This window comes from Sebastes fasciatus, chromosome 8 (genome assembly GCF_043250625.1).
Source record: "Sebastes fasciatus isolate fSebFas1 chromosome 8, fSebFas1.pri, whole genome shotgun sequence".
NCBI lineage: Eukaryota > Metazoa > Chordata > Actinopteri > Perciformes > Sebastidae > Sebastes > Sebastes fasciatus.
In genome coordinates this window covers 25104411-25122059 of record NC_133802.1, presented here as the reverse complement: position 1 = coordinate 25122059, position 17649 = coordinate 25104411, and the positions used below count along the sequence as shown (strand labels likewise).

Here is a 17649-nt window from a genome sequence, read left to right as displayed (position 1 = left end):
GAACATGATGTGTAGGCCAGGACATCTCTGTAGCACCACAATGTTTAATTTAAAATTTTATTTTGACACACATTTGCCTTTAACAAATTTTGCCCCTCATACGATTTGAAAGTACGATTTCGATTAATTGTGCAACCCTAATTGGATGTTGATTTTGAGAAAATGTTTAATATTCGTTCATGTCAGGCATCAAAAACTATAATTTTGGCAAAAGCACGGAATCATTTTAAACCATACTAAACCATAGATACAGTAGATAGATAGATAGATAGATAGATAGATAGATAGATAGATAGATAGATAGATAACTTCAATATGTATTGAATACACACTGTGCAGTGATACTGCCCAGTCATACACGGTACATTAGTAGCAGCAAGTAGACATTGTGTACTGTAAAGCAAGGAGCTGAATTGTTTCCACAGATTAAAATAGAATTACGATATTTAATATTTAGCTCTGTCAGCAAGCCCTCCATTCACAGAGAGAGTCTCATATATACAGCAGGATGGAGAGGAAGAATAGAGAAGGAGGAGAATAGAAGAAATAGAGAGGGAGGAGATTCAAAATCGTCAGCAAACAGGCATTCATGCTTTCTCCCCGATTTCTCCTCTCTCTCTCTCTCTCTCTCTCTCTCCGTCCCCCCTCCCCACACTTTTCTGTGTCGCTCTCTCACCTCCTATACAGACAAGTCAGCCAATGCATCAGACTGCAGCTCGTCTGGCATCCGCTCTTACTTTTCCCCTGCCTCAGATCCTCACTTCTCTCTGCTGACTGATACCTCGTCTTTCTCCCCTATCTTCCTCCCTCTCACCCGCACCTCATCCTTAAGCCACCATGGCGAGCAGATAACCGCCCGGCCGTCCTGACACCATGGGTGCCTGCCTCTGCAAAGGTCACAAAGGTCAGTGCCACCTGTTTTGTGTGTCCAACTCTGTGTGTCTGTTTTGCATCGACCTGCAGCCAACAAACATTAGAAGAGCAGAACTGTTTCAGAAAGTTACTATCGAGGCATAGCTCTGTATGTGAGGATCTAGAAAATCACAGTAAAGTTAAGGGATCCCTGAGGTGTCGACAACCACCTGAATAAAATGTTTTAGAGTGCGAAGGACAAAAACGGATGCAGAGCACATACTCTGCCATGAAAGCATTCATCCGAAAACTTGTTATCATCTATTCTTTCGCAGCTATTCTTAATCTGAGTGGAGATTTCTTTAGAAACAAGACTTTGGGGGTCGGGAGGTTGATGAGGGGGATTGTGAGGATCAACGGACGACAACAGTGCTTATAGGATATGACAGCTCCATCCGAAGCTCATTTTCAACTTGTCGTGACTAGGAGATGTGACTTGGTTTGCAATTTTCTCTCTCATGTTTGCTCTCTGTCCCTGCTTTAGTTGGAAATAAGGTTTGTTGGATAAAATAAGCTGGCAGCGGGGCCTCTTTCAGGAAGAACACAAGCACTGATCTGTGCTGTCAAAAAAAAAGATCTAATAACACATAAAAAAGGTGATTTACAAGCTTACTGTGATACCTCTGAACAACAATCTTGTTATTTTGTCAGTACGTGACATTTAGCATCACACCATTATTCTCACACATTATTTTCAGCCTGAATCTGTGATGCAGTCTCACAACATTTTGTGAGATAAAGTCGGCTTTTGTTCACAGGGAAGGGTCCCTTTTAACAAGGTGGAGGGTGATGAGGGCAGTGCTTTCAAGCTGGGAAGAAAGAGGCTGTGAGGCTCCAGACAGATAGCGAAGAGAACAGCGGGAGTGTGTGTGTGTGTGTGTGTGTTCGAATGTGTGTGTGTGTGAGTCAGGGTGGGATTTAACCCCACGAGGACAGCGTATTGGTTCAGGCATCATGATTGGGTTTCTTGACCTGCTAATAACATTTGATGAGGCCAGAGACCAGATCGTGACTTAAGTAAATGGCAGGGTATCACTTGCCTCCTGTTACTGTCGCGTTGCCATAGCGACAGCCAATTGTCTTGTCGACTGCTCCCAGGGGAAACCCCAGGCGTGTTTTTGTATTCCTGTGCGTAAATGTGTGTGTGTTTTTATCCACTGACCTTTCTAATGATGTTAATTCTCCTGCTCTTCATTTCCTCTTGTCATTCATATGAACCTCATCACCATCAATTAAAGAACAAATAGGAAGAGTGTGCGCTGGTGCAAAGTTAAATATGCTGAGAGGCTTCATCTCTCTCTCTCTCTCTCTCTCTCTCTCTCTGTCTGTGTGTGTTTCTCATCCATTATATATGAGCCTCGCTTGACCCCTGGCTGGGTTTGCTTTAAAGGGATAGTTTGAGTATTTTGAAGTGGGGTTGTATGAGGTACTTATCCATGGTCAGTGTATTACCTACAGTAGATGATGGTCAGCACGCCCCCAGTTTGGAGAAGCAGACAGGAGTTACCGCACGGGAGCAAAGCAATGTACTGCTGTGGACGGGGCCGGCAGCAAAACGTAAACGTACGCCACCTAAAAGAAAAGCCCTCCCTTAAAAAAACAATACCGGTTTAAGTATATGTTATATTTAGAAAATGTTCACAGATTTACCTTGACGCCAGACAGCCATTTCCAATGGGGAACTGAAGCCATTATCTATGCTCTCGCCAAAGACCCCATTGAAAGAACCTGTAGTTTTACCTCACAGAACGCAGGAACACTTTGGTGAATTCAAACTAACCAAAGTCACATAATAGCACAAACAAACTAACCGATCCAGGCAACACTAGACCAGCAACTCCTGTGTTCTGCGAGGTAAAATTACTGTGTTTTTCAGTGATGTCTGGTTGCTTTGGCGAGCGCATAGATAACAGCTTCAGTTCCCTGTTGCAAACATAGACTGAATAGCTGTCTGACGGCAAGGTAAACACGTTGAAAATATTCTAAATATAGCGTACACTTAAATTGATATTGTTTTTTTTAGGTGGCTAAAATACGTTTTGCTGCCGGTCCCGTCCACAGCAGTACATTGCTTTGCTTCCGTTCGGTAACTCCTGTCTGTTTCTCCAAACTGGGGGCGTGTCGACTGTCATCTACTGCAGGTAATACACTGACTATGGATTAGTACGTCATACAACTTCAAAACACCTGAACTATCCCTTTTAAAGTCCACGACCCCTGCCCAGAAACACACACACATAGAGCATGAATCTAACACCAGTTTTTGTGTGTGTGACTCCCCACAGAGCTCCATTATCCCATGACTGCACTGCAAGACCCGACTGAGGGGGGCCAGCCGTCCTCTGTCAAGGTGAGTAAAAGCCCTCACCTTTATCGTGTTGGTTTTGGTCTGACGTTGGCTTTTTCAGTGTGCCTACCTTCTATATGTAGACTGAGAGCAAGCGTCAGTTCAGCAAAATTAAAACAGTCTTCACTAGAGCTCTTTTCTTGAAAACAATGTGTCGCTATAAAAACTGTTGTTGCTGTGAATTATCCATTTTTCATTAAAATGTTCAAGGCTGTGAGCAATGAAAACAAAATGCTATTCACCTAAACTGTATTGTGGTAGGGGAAGAAATCTCAGAGACAGATATCTCAAACTGCAAACCAAACTGCATTCCTGATACCAATAGAGACAAGTATGAAAATGTGTTTTTCTGTGATTTGGGTGAACCGACCATTTAAGAGTTTGCCCGCAGCGTTCTGCTGATTGCATAAAAGTGAAATAAGCAGCATGTTTAACGTTCACATTAAATGGCTCGCTTTAAAATGATCTGGGATTCTTTGAACATGAACAGCACAGCTCAGATTTATCATGTAATTTAGCTAATTATCTGCCATGTTTATTGCACAGTGAGAGTGTAGCTGATCGGCTCCATTTCATGGTTGATATCTCTTTCACACAGAACATGCTCAGTCTCTATCACACTCTCCATGCAGGCTTTCTCTGTATTTAAAATATTAACATTTATGCTATTAAAATGAATGTCACCAGTATTTTACAAATTCTCAAATATTAAAAAACATTTAGTCTTGCTCAGTGGTGTTATGTAACTAAGTGCATTTACTTAAGTACTGCACCGAAGTACAATTTTGAGGTACTTGAACATTTAATTTTCTGCTAGACTTCTACTCCACTACATCTCAAAGGGAAATATTGTACTTTTTACACCACTACATTTATCTGACATTAGTTACTCTTTACTTTAGGTTACTTTTGATATTGAGATTGCCAGTGTGTCAGTGTGCTAACTTGACTATGACTTTCCCCAAACTGCATGTGATTATTATAAAGTGGGCATGTCTGTAAAGGGGAGACTCATGGGTACTAGAACCCATTTACATTCACATATCTTGAGGTCAGAAGTCAAGGGATCCCTTTGAAAATGGCCATGCATAAGTTTGGAGCATTATTTAACCTCCTTCCTGACAAGCTAGTATGACATGGTTGGTACCAATGGATTTCTTAGGTTTTCTAGTTTCATATGTTGCCAGTATCTTCACACTAGCTTTAAAACTGAGCCCGCTACAACCTAAAAATCGCAGGTTGCATTAAAAGGAATTATTGGCGTTAAAAGAAATTGCTTTAAAGCGTTATTATCGTGTTAACTTTGACAGCCCTAAAATATTATTCTGAAATGGGCCATTCGGCTTAATTAGCACTTGTACTTTTGGTAATTCTTTAATTTTTTTTTTAATTAATTTTTTTAATTTTCATCACAGACAAAAACACAAAAACAAAAAAGTAACATCTGCAGACAGACTCACAAACATACCAACCCCACATACAGAATAATAATTAAAAAAATAAATAAAATAAATGAATACTAATAAAAAATGTAGAAAAACAAATACTAATACAAAAAATAAAAAATAAAAAAGACAACCACCACAGGATAGCCAGACTAGACAGACAGAGAAACAATCACATTTACGCCTATGTCATATCAGGGAAAGAACAGTAAAGGATAGCCAAACTGCATGTCACGCAGAATTTGTGTATTCCTTTACTCTTTTGACTTGTGTTTTATGTCATTTGCACTTTTACTGCTACAGTGTAGCTTCCGTCATGTAGCTTGTGTAGGCCTTCATAGGGTATCCATCAGTATTGCATCAGAGACGGGTCGAATGTTTAAACAACTTGTATCAAATTCTTTATAGTATGTAAAGTAAAGATGAACTAAATTAAAACAAACAATCACAGAGTTATTGTTTTGTATTTAACAGTTTGATGGCTCCTTAACTGTAGCTAGTGTTGCTAACTAGCTGGACAGCTATTAAACTTAAGGGTGTTACTGCCACTGAAACATTTGAGACATTTCAGTTCAGAGTTATTACAGATTTTTACTGAAGTAGGATATGTTTGTATAGTTTTATAGCGCGGGGTGAATTACATTTACACCCAGCCCTTTTCTAACCTTTTTATTTGCCTATAAGCTACTTTTTAAAGCATTAGATGCAAATAAAATGCATGTTGAATCTGCCAAACCATTTCTTACATTGGTTATTCAATGTATATCTAATATCATATTAAAGAATGATTGATTTTGTTAAAAGAGCAGTTTCTGTTGGAAGGACGGAGGAATTCAAAAGATCTCTTTGGGTTTGCATTGACCACACATCTGGCAACGAAGCAGCAGCCTGTTGATTTGAGAAACAGACGCAGCCCAAGAGAGCGCTCGGTTTTCCCTCTTTGCTCATTTTACATTCAAGTGACTTTTATGCAGAATTTTATCGTCTATAAAACTTAGTTTGGACTGGTTTCCAGTCGTTTGAAGTGGAGCCATGCACTAATGTGTAAGCATGTACTTACTTATAATCCCATTTCGCTTGCATCATCTTCGGGAAAAAAGCTTGAAGGTTATACTCTCAGAGCAAGAATACTAAACCAAGAGAGATGCATTTGAAGTGCAGTTTCACTTTCCATATTGATTGCAGCTACTTTTCCACAAATGCCAGCTGTTATTGTCATCATTACCATTTTCTTTTTTTGTGGGTCGAGTCATCACACATGGGACGTGATTGCCAGAGGAGGACTTATGCAAATGTAATAACGTGTGCGTTTGGATCTATAGGGCATAAGTGTATGTGCTGTTTTTTTTGTGTATGGAAAGCTCTTAACTCTACTGCTGGTGATTTGTATGGTTCAAAACATCATTGAAAAGGGTTACATGCTCCTCTGTGACATTTGTCATATAAAACCCATTCAAAAACCCATGTCATAAATGCAGTGGTGACAAGCTAAAATGAAGCTATTTAGAAGCTTTTCCCTTTCATCAATGATAAAGATGTGTATTCTTTCGCTTTGAGAGGTCTGTAGTAATACCCTCACTTAGGCCCTGTTCAAACCTGGCACTAACATGCGTCTTGGGTGATCCGATCACAAGTGGACAGCTCTAAACTCGGCAGGTCACACCTGGCATTAGAATGCGTCTCCACATGCGTCTCCAGTGATCGGATCTCACTTCCCTGCTCTATATGCAAATAAACACTTCCGTGTTTCCGTTTGCAAAGACAAAATGCATTGTTGTTTTTAACCGGCGGGAGACAGCAGTAGTAAAATCCTACATAGTCGTGAATTCTGGTAAATTTTATGAACCAAAAAACACAAGGTTATTGTCTACCAGGCCGGCGTGCATGTGTCAGATCTATGCAGAGCTCCGGGACAAAACACTGACACATCACCGACAAGTTGTTAAGCTATATATTAAGCTTTTTTTTGTGGAGTTGCCTCTTGATGCGGTGTAGCCTATGTCTAGGGCTTTTATTGTGAAAGGTCAGAACGGAATGAGTGAAGCTTTTCTGCGCTGATGTTGACAATGTGGGAATAATAAAGTGTTTTCCGTTATTTTATTACCTTCATAAAGTACAGGCAGACTGGCCAGGGGAGGCTTGAAAATATTTTTTATCTGTAAAAGGGGGCCCCTGCAGAAAATGGTTGGTAACCAGTGGATTAGTTGACTAATCGTTGCAGCTCTATTGTATAAAAAATTTACAGCCTACGAAAAAAAAAGGGAAATAGTTGAATGTTGCAGGCTTAGGGTGTCGCCCTTGCACCCCCTTCCCATGCTATCTGTATGTCTGTTTTGATGTTTTATTTATGTATTGTTGTCTTTTGCATGTTTCTGTCCAATGTCTGTTTTGTATAACGTCTTAAAATGCACGATAAAACTGTTGATCGAAAAAAAATTATAAAGATGTGACATCCTTCCTCTTCTTGTTCATCATATTGTGCAGGATGGCCAGAATCCGTCCAACGGCAGCGTGGCAGATAAAACCAACGGCTATGATATCGGCGAGCTGGCCACCTCCTCTTTAATGGGTGAGACGGACACACACACACACAAACATAAACAGGTTTAGTTCATGTTGTGTTTTTACTATGAATCAAACATATGAGACTGGGAAATTGCGTTAGTAACCATGGGAGGTTAGTAATGTAATTCCCTCCTCCTCCATGCCCTTTCCCTCTCTCACATATGCTGTAATGTCAGACAGACATGAGTAACAATCAGGTACAAGTACACCCAGGTTTCTTTTCCCATTTCTTCTTCACCTTTGAGTCTGGCTTCCTCTTCTCTTCATGTCCTACTACTTCTTTTTCATCCCCTTTTCCCATCCTGTGTCTGCCTCATCTGCTTCCCTCTCTCTGCGGGAGGTTAATTATCGGACTTAATGTGTTATGCCTGGCTGAACTTTTCCGAGTGAAAGCTCCTTTAATACTCCGGCAGTATAATTATGGAGGCTGTGAAAACCTCATGAATATGTTAGACGAATATAGACATCCAGGCAGACAGCTGAGAGGTTGACACCTGCTTTGGGAGAGATCTGTAGAGTTGGGCCGTCACAAAGGGCAGCTGGCAACCTGCTCAAATCAGATCCTGCTGCGCAAACTCAAATATTATTGTACAAATATAATTAGATTTAGAAGAATATCATGCATTCATTATTGCTACATTTATTCTTCTATGGTGCAGTTTAATAGATATATCAGGCTGGTGTGATTTTATTAACAGCAAACAGCTAACGCCCTGCTGCTAGCGGCACCCAGTAAAGATTCCACAAATTCAATAGTGTTGGACGTAACAAACGAGTTAATGACCGTTTTGTTACTCTAACAGCCAGGTAGACATGCAAATTTTGTCTTGAGGGTGCAGTTACAAGAAAATAACGAATCCTCTGGGGAGGATGAATGTGCTTATTAAATTTCACGGCAATTAGATTAAGATATTTCCCATGAACAAGTAGAAATTTGGACCTATTGGTGGCACCAAAGGAGAGATCAAGGTCACCACAAATATTAGCATTCATGCGTTGGGCACCATGGATATCAACAGGAAATTAAATGTGAGATAATCGGCTTTTAAAGTGTTGCATGGACAAACAAAGTGACTGAACAATCAGATTCCACAATGCATGCACATGTTGCATTGGTGTTTAGCAGTGGGCAACCCCCAGGTCTGAAAAGTGAAGCCAAAACGTGAGTGTCTTAAGCTTACATTCTTTCTAATAGCCAGCAGGGGGCGACTCCTCTGGTTGCAAAAAGAAGTCTGATTCTATAGATGTCTATGAGAAAATGACCCTACCTCTCACTTGATTTATTACCTCAGTAAACATTGTCAACATGAGTTTATGGTCTCAACCGCTAGTTTCAAGTCTTCTTCAATACAGCATGATGTTCATTTAGTAAATTATGGTCCTATTTAGAGTCAAATAGACCATAAAGCAGGGTATGCTTTAGGGCGGGGCTACCTTGTGATTGACAGGTCGCTACCATGGCATTGTTTGGTCTGGTAGTTGTCCGTGTTTCCGTCTTAGAGCTTCAACCATTTCACAGTGTGTTTTCAGTTCAAGTTGATTGTAACCTTTTTACAGCGTTCGGTTGTACTTAGTTCCTCTCGTGTCACTTCTTGTTGCAAATAGCCAAGAGCGCGACGGCCAAAATACTGAACTTGAGGCTTCAAAACGACAGTCCACAAACCAATGGGTGACGTCACGGTGACTACGTCCACTTCTTATATACAGTCTATGGCTGTGACGTAGCGAGGCCTTGTTTGGGGTGGTCACATGTATTTTGTTGTGGTGTAGCGAGCCCTCGAAACATCTAGCCTAGATACTTCTGCTTTGAAAGGTTGACACCGTGTTGAGTAGTCTGCTTTGAGCGTAACATCACTACTGCTTAACATTAGCATGTTAGCACCGCTGTGTCTAAGTACAGCCTCACAGAGCTGCATGGCTGTAGACTCTTGTTTAATGGTGTTGTTTAACGGTGCCTTGACACATTGATAACAGCGGGATAACAAACTGTGTCTTTTTGGGATTATCAACCTTCAAAATCCTACATTGTTTGGATCCTTTTTTTTGTCACTACAGTCACGGCTGCAGCTTTGATCTGCTCTGATTTTTTTTTTTTATTGGTTCAGTCCACCAGAGCTTGAAATCAACACTAATCGCAGGCAAATTACAGTAGGCCCACTTACTGATTGTACCCCCTCTACGATGTGATTAAATGTAATTTTCTAGAATTATCTCATGTTGGCTGGTAAATAACAAAGCCCTGAATGCAACACCTATAGCTTTTATAACACTCCATGTTTGTTCATCCGCTCTGTTTCCTCGCATCATCCAGCGGGGAGTCATGCCTCACATAATGCAATATATGTCTATTTTTGTAAAGGGACTTTTTCCTGGCTGATTCTTACAGCAATAAAGGAAACTCAGAGGATGTGTTGACAAGCTCAAACAAAACTGGTCCGAGACCGCTTTTGAGAGGTAGTCTCCGACCGTTTACCAGTGAACCAAAACACTGCACTGATTCAATTAAGCTGAACAGCCAGTCAGAGTGATTTCTCTCACCGACCGATTCAACAATTCAACATGCTGGATCAGCCGAAAAACCTCCAACACGGTCAGACTAGAGCCGATGCTGCGGTACACACCGCAAGAACTAGGCCGACAGACGCTCACCGATGGCCCCAAATTGGCCGACGGCCGACCGTTGGCTTGTTGTGTCAGGGCTATAAAAATGTAGACAGCAGTATATCAAAGTCTGCAATTCAATGCATAGAAGTGGCAGCTCTCGAGATGAAAAAGGTAAATTTGCTCCTTCGTACAGCCCCTCAGCAACTTAAATAATTTGGTCGCATTTAATTTTGTGCACTTTGAAACTGAACCAGACTAAATAGAAAACAAACCAAAAATATCGATTTCACTCTGAATGACTAGCCAAATGGACTATGGCTTGTGAAAGTGCACCTAAGTTTGCTTTAATCAGTATTTTTATATTAATAATGGATCGAATCCCTATCTGTAATGTGTAAGGTTTCGCTCTTAGAGATAAGCCCACCGAATTCCCTCAGCTCGATGGAGCATTTTAGTGTCTTTCAGCCCATTGTTTTAGTTTTACTGCCTGCAACTTTACTTTTGGTTCAGTCAGGGTGCTACGGGTCGCTGTCCACTAAGACTTAACGCTTCACATGGTGCTTGACATGGTACCAGGATTGTTTGTTGTTGTCCATTTATGTATTTATGTTGCAGAGAATAACGTACTGTACAAACAAACTCCACCGGCCTTCGTGTGGCTAATAAACAATCTAATCTAATCTCACTGCTCTCATCAATCTCGTTTCCAAACACAGCAGGCTCCTGTTTTCAGCAAAAAGCTGTGATAAATCCACTGCTACCTGCCCAGCACCAAATAGCAGACAAGTCAACATAATGGAGCTTTTAGCAGCTAAAGAGTCAGACACATTTCCCTCAGGAGTTAGTGGGAAATGAATGCTAATGATACTCCGTATCTGTTGGTTGTATAACTGTTTGTTAACAAGTCCACCCTATTACCTTTTATAATATATCAGTGTTGTGTTTACAACTTGTTTCTGCTGCCCCCTAGTGACCAAAAAAAAACTGTTAATGCAGGCTTAAGCGTCATGCTATTACATGAACATATGTTAGTTTTGTTCACACGGACAATCAGATAGTTTGGCATATAAATCAAATATTTCTTCTCATATGCGAACAGCACAATGGAATCCGCATAAGGCCTTCATATGGACATGCAGTAGCCCGAAACAGCACAGTGTTTTTAATACTCTTTGTTGGCTGCACTATGAATCAACAGAGAAATCTTGGCAAACTTGATGCTGCCCACTGCATTCAGATGGACACATTATTATTCCGTCGGGTGCGATGCCAGCCTAATATGATTTGGTCCTGCATGATTTGGTCCACTGCAGTGCAGACAGTAAGGCCAAAATATCCAATTTGGAAAACAAATGGGATTTTCCTGCTGTGTGCACATAAATAGATGCAAACATAGCTTCCTCACCATCGAGCGTCAGCCAGAGCAGACTCTCATAACAGATTTGTCACAGTGTGAACGCAGGGTGAGACAGCAGTGGGCGTCACAGAGCACAACAAAACACAGAGATGAGTCTCTAGATATTGAGCTCAAATGAAAATAACATGTTTTCTCTGTTTCAATTACCCCAGGCTGCCAAAATCTCTTGGCTCCCTTCTTTTATTTAATCATATATATTTCTCTCCTAGCTTGTTCTCTCCTAGCTTGTCCTCTCTTTCCTCCTCTCTCTCTTCTTGGCATTTTTGCTTTTACTTCTTATCTTAACCTTTCCTCCTCGTTCTCTTCTTCCACTTTTGCCTTTCCAACCTCTCTTTTTCGTCTGTTTAATTTGCCTGTTCTGCAGTATGACCAAGGTATGCTGTCACTTTCGCTTCAACTCTTCATTTCCCTGGACCTTTCTGCCCTCGTCTCTGATGATTAAAATAAATGATGGCTTCTTTGCAGTTTTGCCCAGTGACTCTACGGGTTATGAATAACATATTACTGTAGAGATACAGGGACACAGCACCTCTACTAGATCCTGCTAGACAAGAGTCAATTTAGTTAAAGTTACTACAAGGAACTTTTAACCGGTTATGAAACCTCAATTTAATACTGATGCCTCTATATGACCTACAAGCAAATTAGACCATCGGTTAGAATATTGTCTATTTCAATATACTTATTTATAATGCCTGTCATCGGGTCAGATTCCCCACAAAATCAGACAAAACGATTTACAGGTTCACCAGAAACTCCTTCAGCTCAGACTCCAGCGGGGCCTCCAGCCCGCTGCGGACAGTCCCGGATCCGGTTTCGCTGTCCCTTTTGACCTGCAGTCGGAGCTCCGGCGGGAAGCAGCCAGAAGCAGAGCTTCGCCCTGCTGCTCCGCCGGTCCCACCCAGTATCAAGTAGTATCAAAACTTCCCCAGTCAAACAATACCTGTAATTGATCCTTTTTTGTGTCCAGATCTAGAAAAAAAAGACTATTTGTATGGTTTTGCCGGCAGCCATTCAACACAAATGTTCTTCGATTTAATGCGACGTGTGATTGGCCCATTACCACAGAAGCTACAACTGGGATTGCCTGCCTGCACACGGCTCTGAACACGGAGATGTCTGAGCCAGAAGTTAGCAGCTAACGGTGCTACACCACAGTGCTCACAAAGCGGGGGCGTAACGCTTCTGCGACAACCCTCCCGCTACCGTGGGTCGGGGAACGGTGATGACCGCTGTATGAGCGCTGTGCAGTGTGGCGGCAATTAGCTAGCCAGTGAGACACACACACAACACACAGCCTCCATTCACATGATGGGTATCAAATGAAGTACTCCATTTGTATTAGTATCACTTTAAGGGTACTGGCCAGCCCTTGTCAATATAATGAGGATTTGACTTGGACTTGACTTAATTAAAAAGACTAGATTTGAAAACAAAAAGATTTATGTCTCAAGTTTCTTTCTTCTAATCTATATCCCCGTCCCTTGCTGTGACACTTTTTCGCCCTTCCCTATCGCCTGCTGTACAACATTTCATGTAGCCTATCACTTTATCTTTCCCTCAAATTGTCTCCTTTTCCCTCTGCTACCACACTTACTGCATGTCCATCTAATACACTTTATCAAGATGTATCCCTCCTTCTCTTCTCTTCCCCTTATTCAGGTCTGGTGGCCACGATAAAGGAGCATATCACCAAGCCGACGGCGATGGCCCAGGGGCGAGTTGCTCACCTGATTGAGTGGAAGGGATGGGGCGGAGGCGGCGAGCCCGGGGCAGGTGGGGGCGGATGGAGCGGGACCCGGGGTAAAGGCGGCGGCGGCTGGGGGGGGTTGGAGGCCGAGCTGCATGACGATGAACAATTCTACTCCCAAATGACGGACGAGATCAAGGAAGCTCGCTTCGCTGCAGGTGAGTCAGACGAATGAATTGAATTCAAGAAAAACAAGATGTGGTCAGTGGAGATGCAGTGATCCCTCTGGGCGTCGTTTTCGTTCGATTGGATCGTGCAGAGGGAGCGTCCTCAAAAATCAATAGCCCTTAAGACGTCCCATGACAGTGGCTCAAATCTAGAGCACTCATTCAATTTCCCATTGTTCGTGACGGTGGTGGACTTGGTGAAAAAACAACTGGGGGTCGACTTCTGAGAAGAGGAACATTAAATGTGTTTGTTTCACAGGAGTAGCAGAGCAATTTGCCCTGGCTGAGGCCTCCATGAATGTGTGGCCAGTGAACGACAGCTTAGAGCAGCCCTGCACCAGTTTACAAGGTTTGTCATGTAAAATTGTGTCACTGAGCTTTTGGCTTAAAATGTCTCTTTTATCTTAATTTTAAATTTCCAGACCCGTTGTGTCTGAATACAAGTGAACCAAAAGATTAATGAGATATTAATCTGGGTTTCGCTGATTATAATCTAAAAGTCCTTATTCTACCTTGAAGTCTTTTCTTTAATGCTATTGATGGATTTTTGAGACAAATGAGACATATAACAGATGACAGAATCAATACCTGTTGCACAATACAATTGATTGCATGTATGTTATTTAAATATATGATATGATATAATCTATAACATTTTATATGAAAATATATAGAATTTTTCAAATACTTGGTTTGCTCTAACCCACAGGATTGGACAAATCAAGAGCGACATGTGTGCGTCACTGTCAGATGTTCCGGTTCATTCAGTTTTCAGCCACACTAAATGGCGTTGCTGTATTGTCAGACTGTCTGACAGCCACTCTGTTGGCCCTAGAGTGAAATTTCTCCACTTTTGAAGCACTGCCATGAAATTGTGTACACACATTGATGCTCATCAGAGGATGACGCCTGTTGACTCTGGTGATGCCATGACATGTTTGTCAGGCGTCACTAACTGATAAAAAAAAAATACCCCCGTCCAACACTTGGACATCTTGAAAATAATGATAAATAACAAATAATATTCTAATAAATCTCACCTCTAATTTGAGCTTAAAAGACACATATTATTCTCATTTTTAGGTTCGTACTTGTATTTTGTGTTTCTACTAGAACATGTTTACATGTTTTAATGTTCAAAAAACACATTTTTCTCATCCTGTCTGTGTTGCTAGGTACTTATCTAAGATAGCAGCTATATGCAGCTGCTGGTTCAGAGTAAATTACACCTTTTTTTTAAGCCAATTCAAGCTATGTGTGCATCTGTACTATTCCTATATTACACCAGTGTGAAGAGCTACAGCTTCTACAACCTGAGAGGACCCAGCTGTCACTGTTTGTCATTGCTCAAATAATTTTTTCAGTGTTTTCAAGTAGCAACCATTTGACTGATACTGTTATCATCCCTCCTCAGCAGCACAAAACCACTTCTTGTCCCAGTTCCTGTTGGACGGTGGGTGTGTCAGTGTTCCTCAGCACCTGTACAGCATCCACGCCCAGACTTATGGCGACAACAGGGTGGTCAACCTGGTCCTTCCACCAATGGTCGACTCCATTTCCCCGACGTCCATCACCCAGCAGGTCAGAGATCGTCCCCTCGAGGACAGAAGCACTGCGACTGCAGAGGCTGCTGTCCGACACGTAGACAGCAGCTCGCTATCCGAGGATGACGTTTTTTATAACTAGGCTTAACACGAAAGCAAAAGCCAGCGATCTTGATGGCAATCTCTAAAATGATCCTCACTGAGGGGACTTGAGTCTCAGCCACCAGCAGTGACTGGTACAAAACATAAAAACAGACATCTGTGAGGGTATCTCAAGAGACAATTCCTCAAATGGCTCGTCCGGTTTCAGCGCCTGGTCTTCAGATACAAAGACTCCAAATAGTATTTTCTCTCCTGCTGAGGCTTATACATTTGTGAATGTACATAGTTCCACTGTCACATTTTAATTTTTTATTCAGTGTACAATAAACACTTTCATATTATAGGTAGAACTGAACTGTGAAGAGTTGGTTGTAAATATCTTGTTATTAAATATGAATTTTAAAGGTGCTCTTTTCGATATCCAGAGCATTAATATAAAGAACTATTCGCTATGTAAAGATATAGTGGAGCAGGCTGGTCTCATAGGGGAGCAGGTCGGGGGGGGTCTAAAAATACCGGACTTTCACCCAGGAGACCAGTATTCGAGTCCCAGAAGTCAACGTTGATGTATTTGTCATGTAACTTACGTACAATCGCTAGATGGCACTGCGGTAGTGCCATTTTGGACTGAAAACACCAAAGATTCTGTGGCCATGGATGTATAAAGAGACGTCTGTAAATCAGAGGATCATGTTTTTTTTAGGTAAATCAACTTCCCAGTACGAACACTTAAATAGCTCTCGTTTAAATCATTATGTCCTAAAAGTTGTAAAATTAACTAATAGTTGAATCCAGAGTTATTTTCCTCGGCATAATAAACATGCATCAGACCCACAGGACTGCACCGCCCTGTGCACTCATATGACATATCCAGTTCCGCCAGCTTCCTGCTAGCTGTATGTGGCTGTAATAATGGATATATTGGCTGTAATTCATCACTTTTATTATCTTATAATACACCCATGGGCTGTTTGCTATAAGCCTGTACCGTGGTGGATGCATTAACGTCTCTGTTCCCAAACAACGGGCTATAGGAGGCGGCTCAGCTGTCGCCATATTGAGAGCCATGCGGAGGCAATAGAAATGCTCACATGTAGCACCTTTAATATACAGTACATGCTGTCCAATTCTGCTTTTTATCAATTTTTTCCCTCACACGAAAAGAACAGATGAATGAAGTTAAAGGAAAATAACTTCAAGTCCGACCTAAAGCAGTCTGAGTAGAGAAAATACAAAAGAAACTGAAAATGTGTCTTTGAGTTTCTCAGGAAGAAGCAGTTTGTTGTAAAGAAAGCGTAGGCTTCACCCAATTGTCTCTCTGGGTCCCAACTCTGATTAACTATTGTTCCCACTTTTCTGTCTGAGAGCGACGGGTGCAGCGGAGCGGTGCAGAGAAAAGACGAGAGTAGAAAAACAGAAAGGGAGAAGGACACTCGTAAGCATGTATGTGGTCGGTGTGTATTCCCGTATGTATGTCAGCATGCCTGTGTGTTTTGAGAGTGAGAGATGGTGGAGAATGGAGGTGTTAGTGTTACTTGTCATGGTGTTTCTTTTAGCACGGGTTTGCACAAAATTTAAGCTGTGACGTGTGGTGCGTCGTGGCTGTTGTCATGGCCTTTTATTATCTCAGTGTAATTCACAAAAACAAAACAAAAGGCTACAGTAGGTGATCACGTCCATCATGAAACAAAACCTAGTTAGTTCTACCTGTTCACTCTGACAAGCTGCAAGTTGTTGTTGTGTTTCGTCTTGTTGTATAGACAGAAAGATTATTTTCATTAGAATCAATAAAGCGTCTGAACACTCAGTCTGGAAGAAACATCAAACAGACTGGAGCTGCTCTTCAAAGTGATATTTGATAGTGCTAGATTAGAGTCCTGTTGCTTGTAGAATCTTAAAATGTAAATTTCCCTTTTAGTTGACTTCAAATGTCCTTAGAAAATGAGTTTCACAAAAGCATAAGTCATCTCTTTAGATAATAATCCTAAAGTGAGATTTATTACTTTTAATAATTACAGTTTATTAAAACTTTGCTGTTAGTTTTGTAAGTCTGGCGGAGTGATGTCACCATAGTCCAAGATCACAATAATTACGTTGGTGAGTGCAATTGATTGAAATGATGGCCAAAACTATGAAAACAAGATCTTTAAAGGTGCTAAATTACAAATTCAGAGCATATCTATGAGTGAGGGATTGCCTCCACACGGCTCTCAACATGGCGACGGCTGAGCTGGCCATTGATGTATACAGAGAACTGGATACAGCGTTTGAAAAGGACCCCCGTTACTTCCTATGAGAGTTGCTCAGTGGCGCATGAAGCAAAAAGTGGTTCGACTGTCGAGTGATAAAGTACCGGGATCATCCGGCGATCTTCCTCATCCATCGGGCCCATAGAGCAGGCACAGTAGCAGTCTTTCCCAATGTAAGTCTATGAGAAAAAGTATTTTTGGGCTCATGGCATCACGTGACGGACACGGAAGTTGTAATTCCACCGTTTGGCCACTACAAAAATTTGCTTCAAAGCCCAGCGCATTGCCTGGGGACTTGGAGCTAACAGCTAACGTTGCTAGCAGCACAAACAACAGCAAAAGTGCTGACAGAGCTAACAGTATCAACCTGGGGGGAACTGGAGGATGGACGCTGCGGCTTACTTTGCTGAGTTCAATCATAACCGATGAATGGCGGCCGAAACTATGAAAACACAGCCCTTTAAAATCTGCCTCCAATGCATACATAATTAATACATATTGGATAATCATATCATATGATGGCAGACCTTTACTTTTCATCGATGGA

The 17649-nt window shown here is 41.6% G+C and overlaps 1 protein-coding gene across 1 annotated transcript; it reads left to right on the top strand.

The window, feature by feature from the left end:
• Positions 1–636: 636 nt before the first annotated feature.
• Positions 637–16016, top strand: fam131c (family with sequence similarity 131 member C). The gene is made up of 6 exons (XM_074642752.1): positions 637–904; positions 3198–3262; positions 7189–7273; positions 12953–13198; positions 13467–13556; positions 14622–16016. The coding sequence occupies exons 1-6, from the start codon at positions 874–876 to the stop codon at positions 14891–14893; spliced, it is 789 nt and encodes a 262-aa protein (XP_074498853.1). The 5' UTR covers positions 637–873; the 3' UTR covers positions 14894–16016.
• Positions 16017–17649: the final 1633 nt, after the last annotated feature.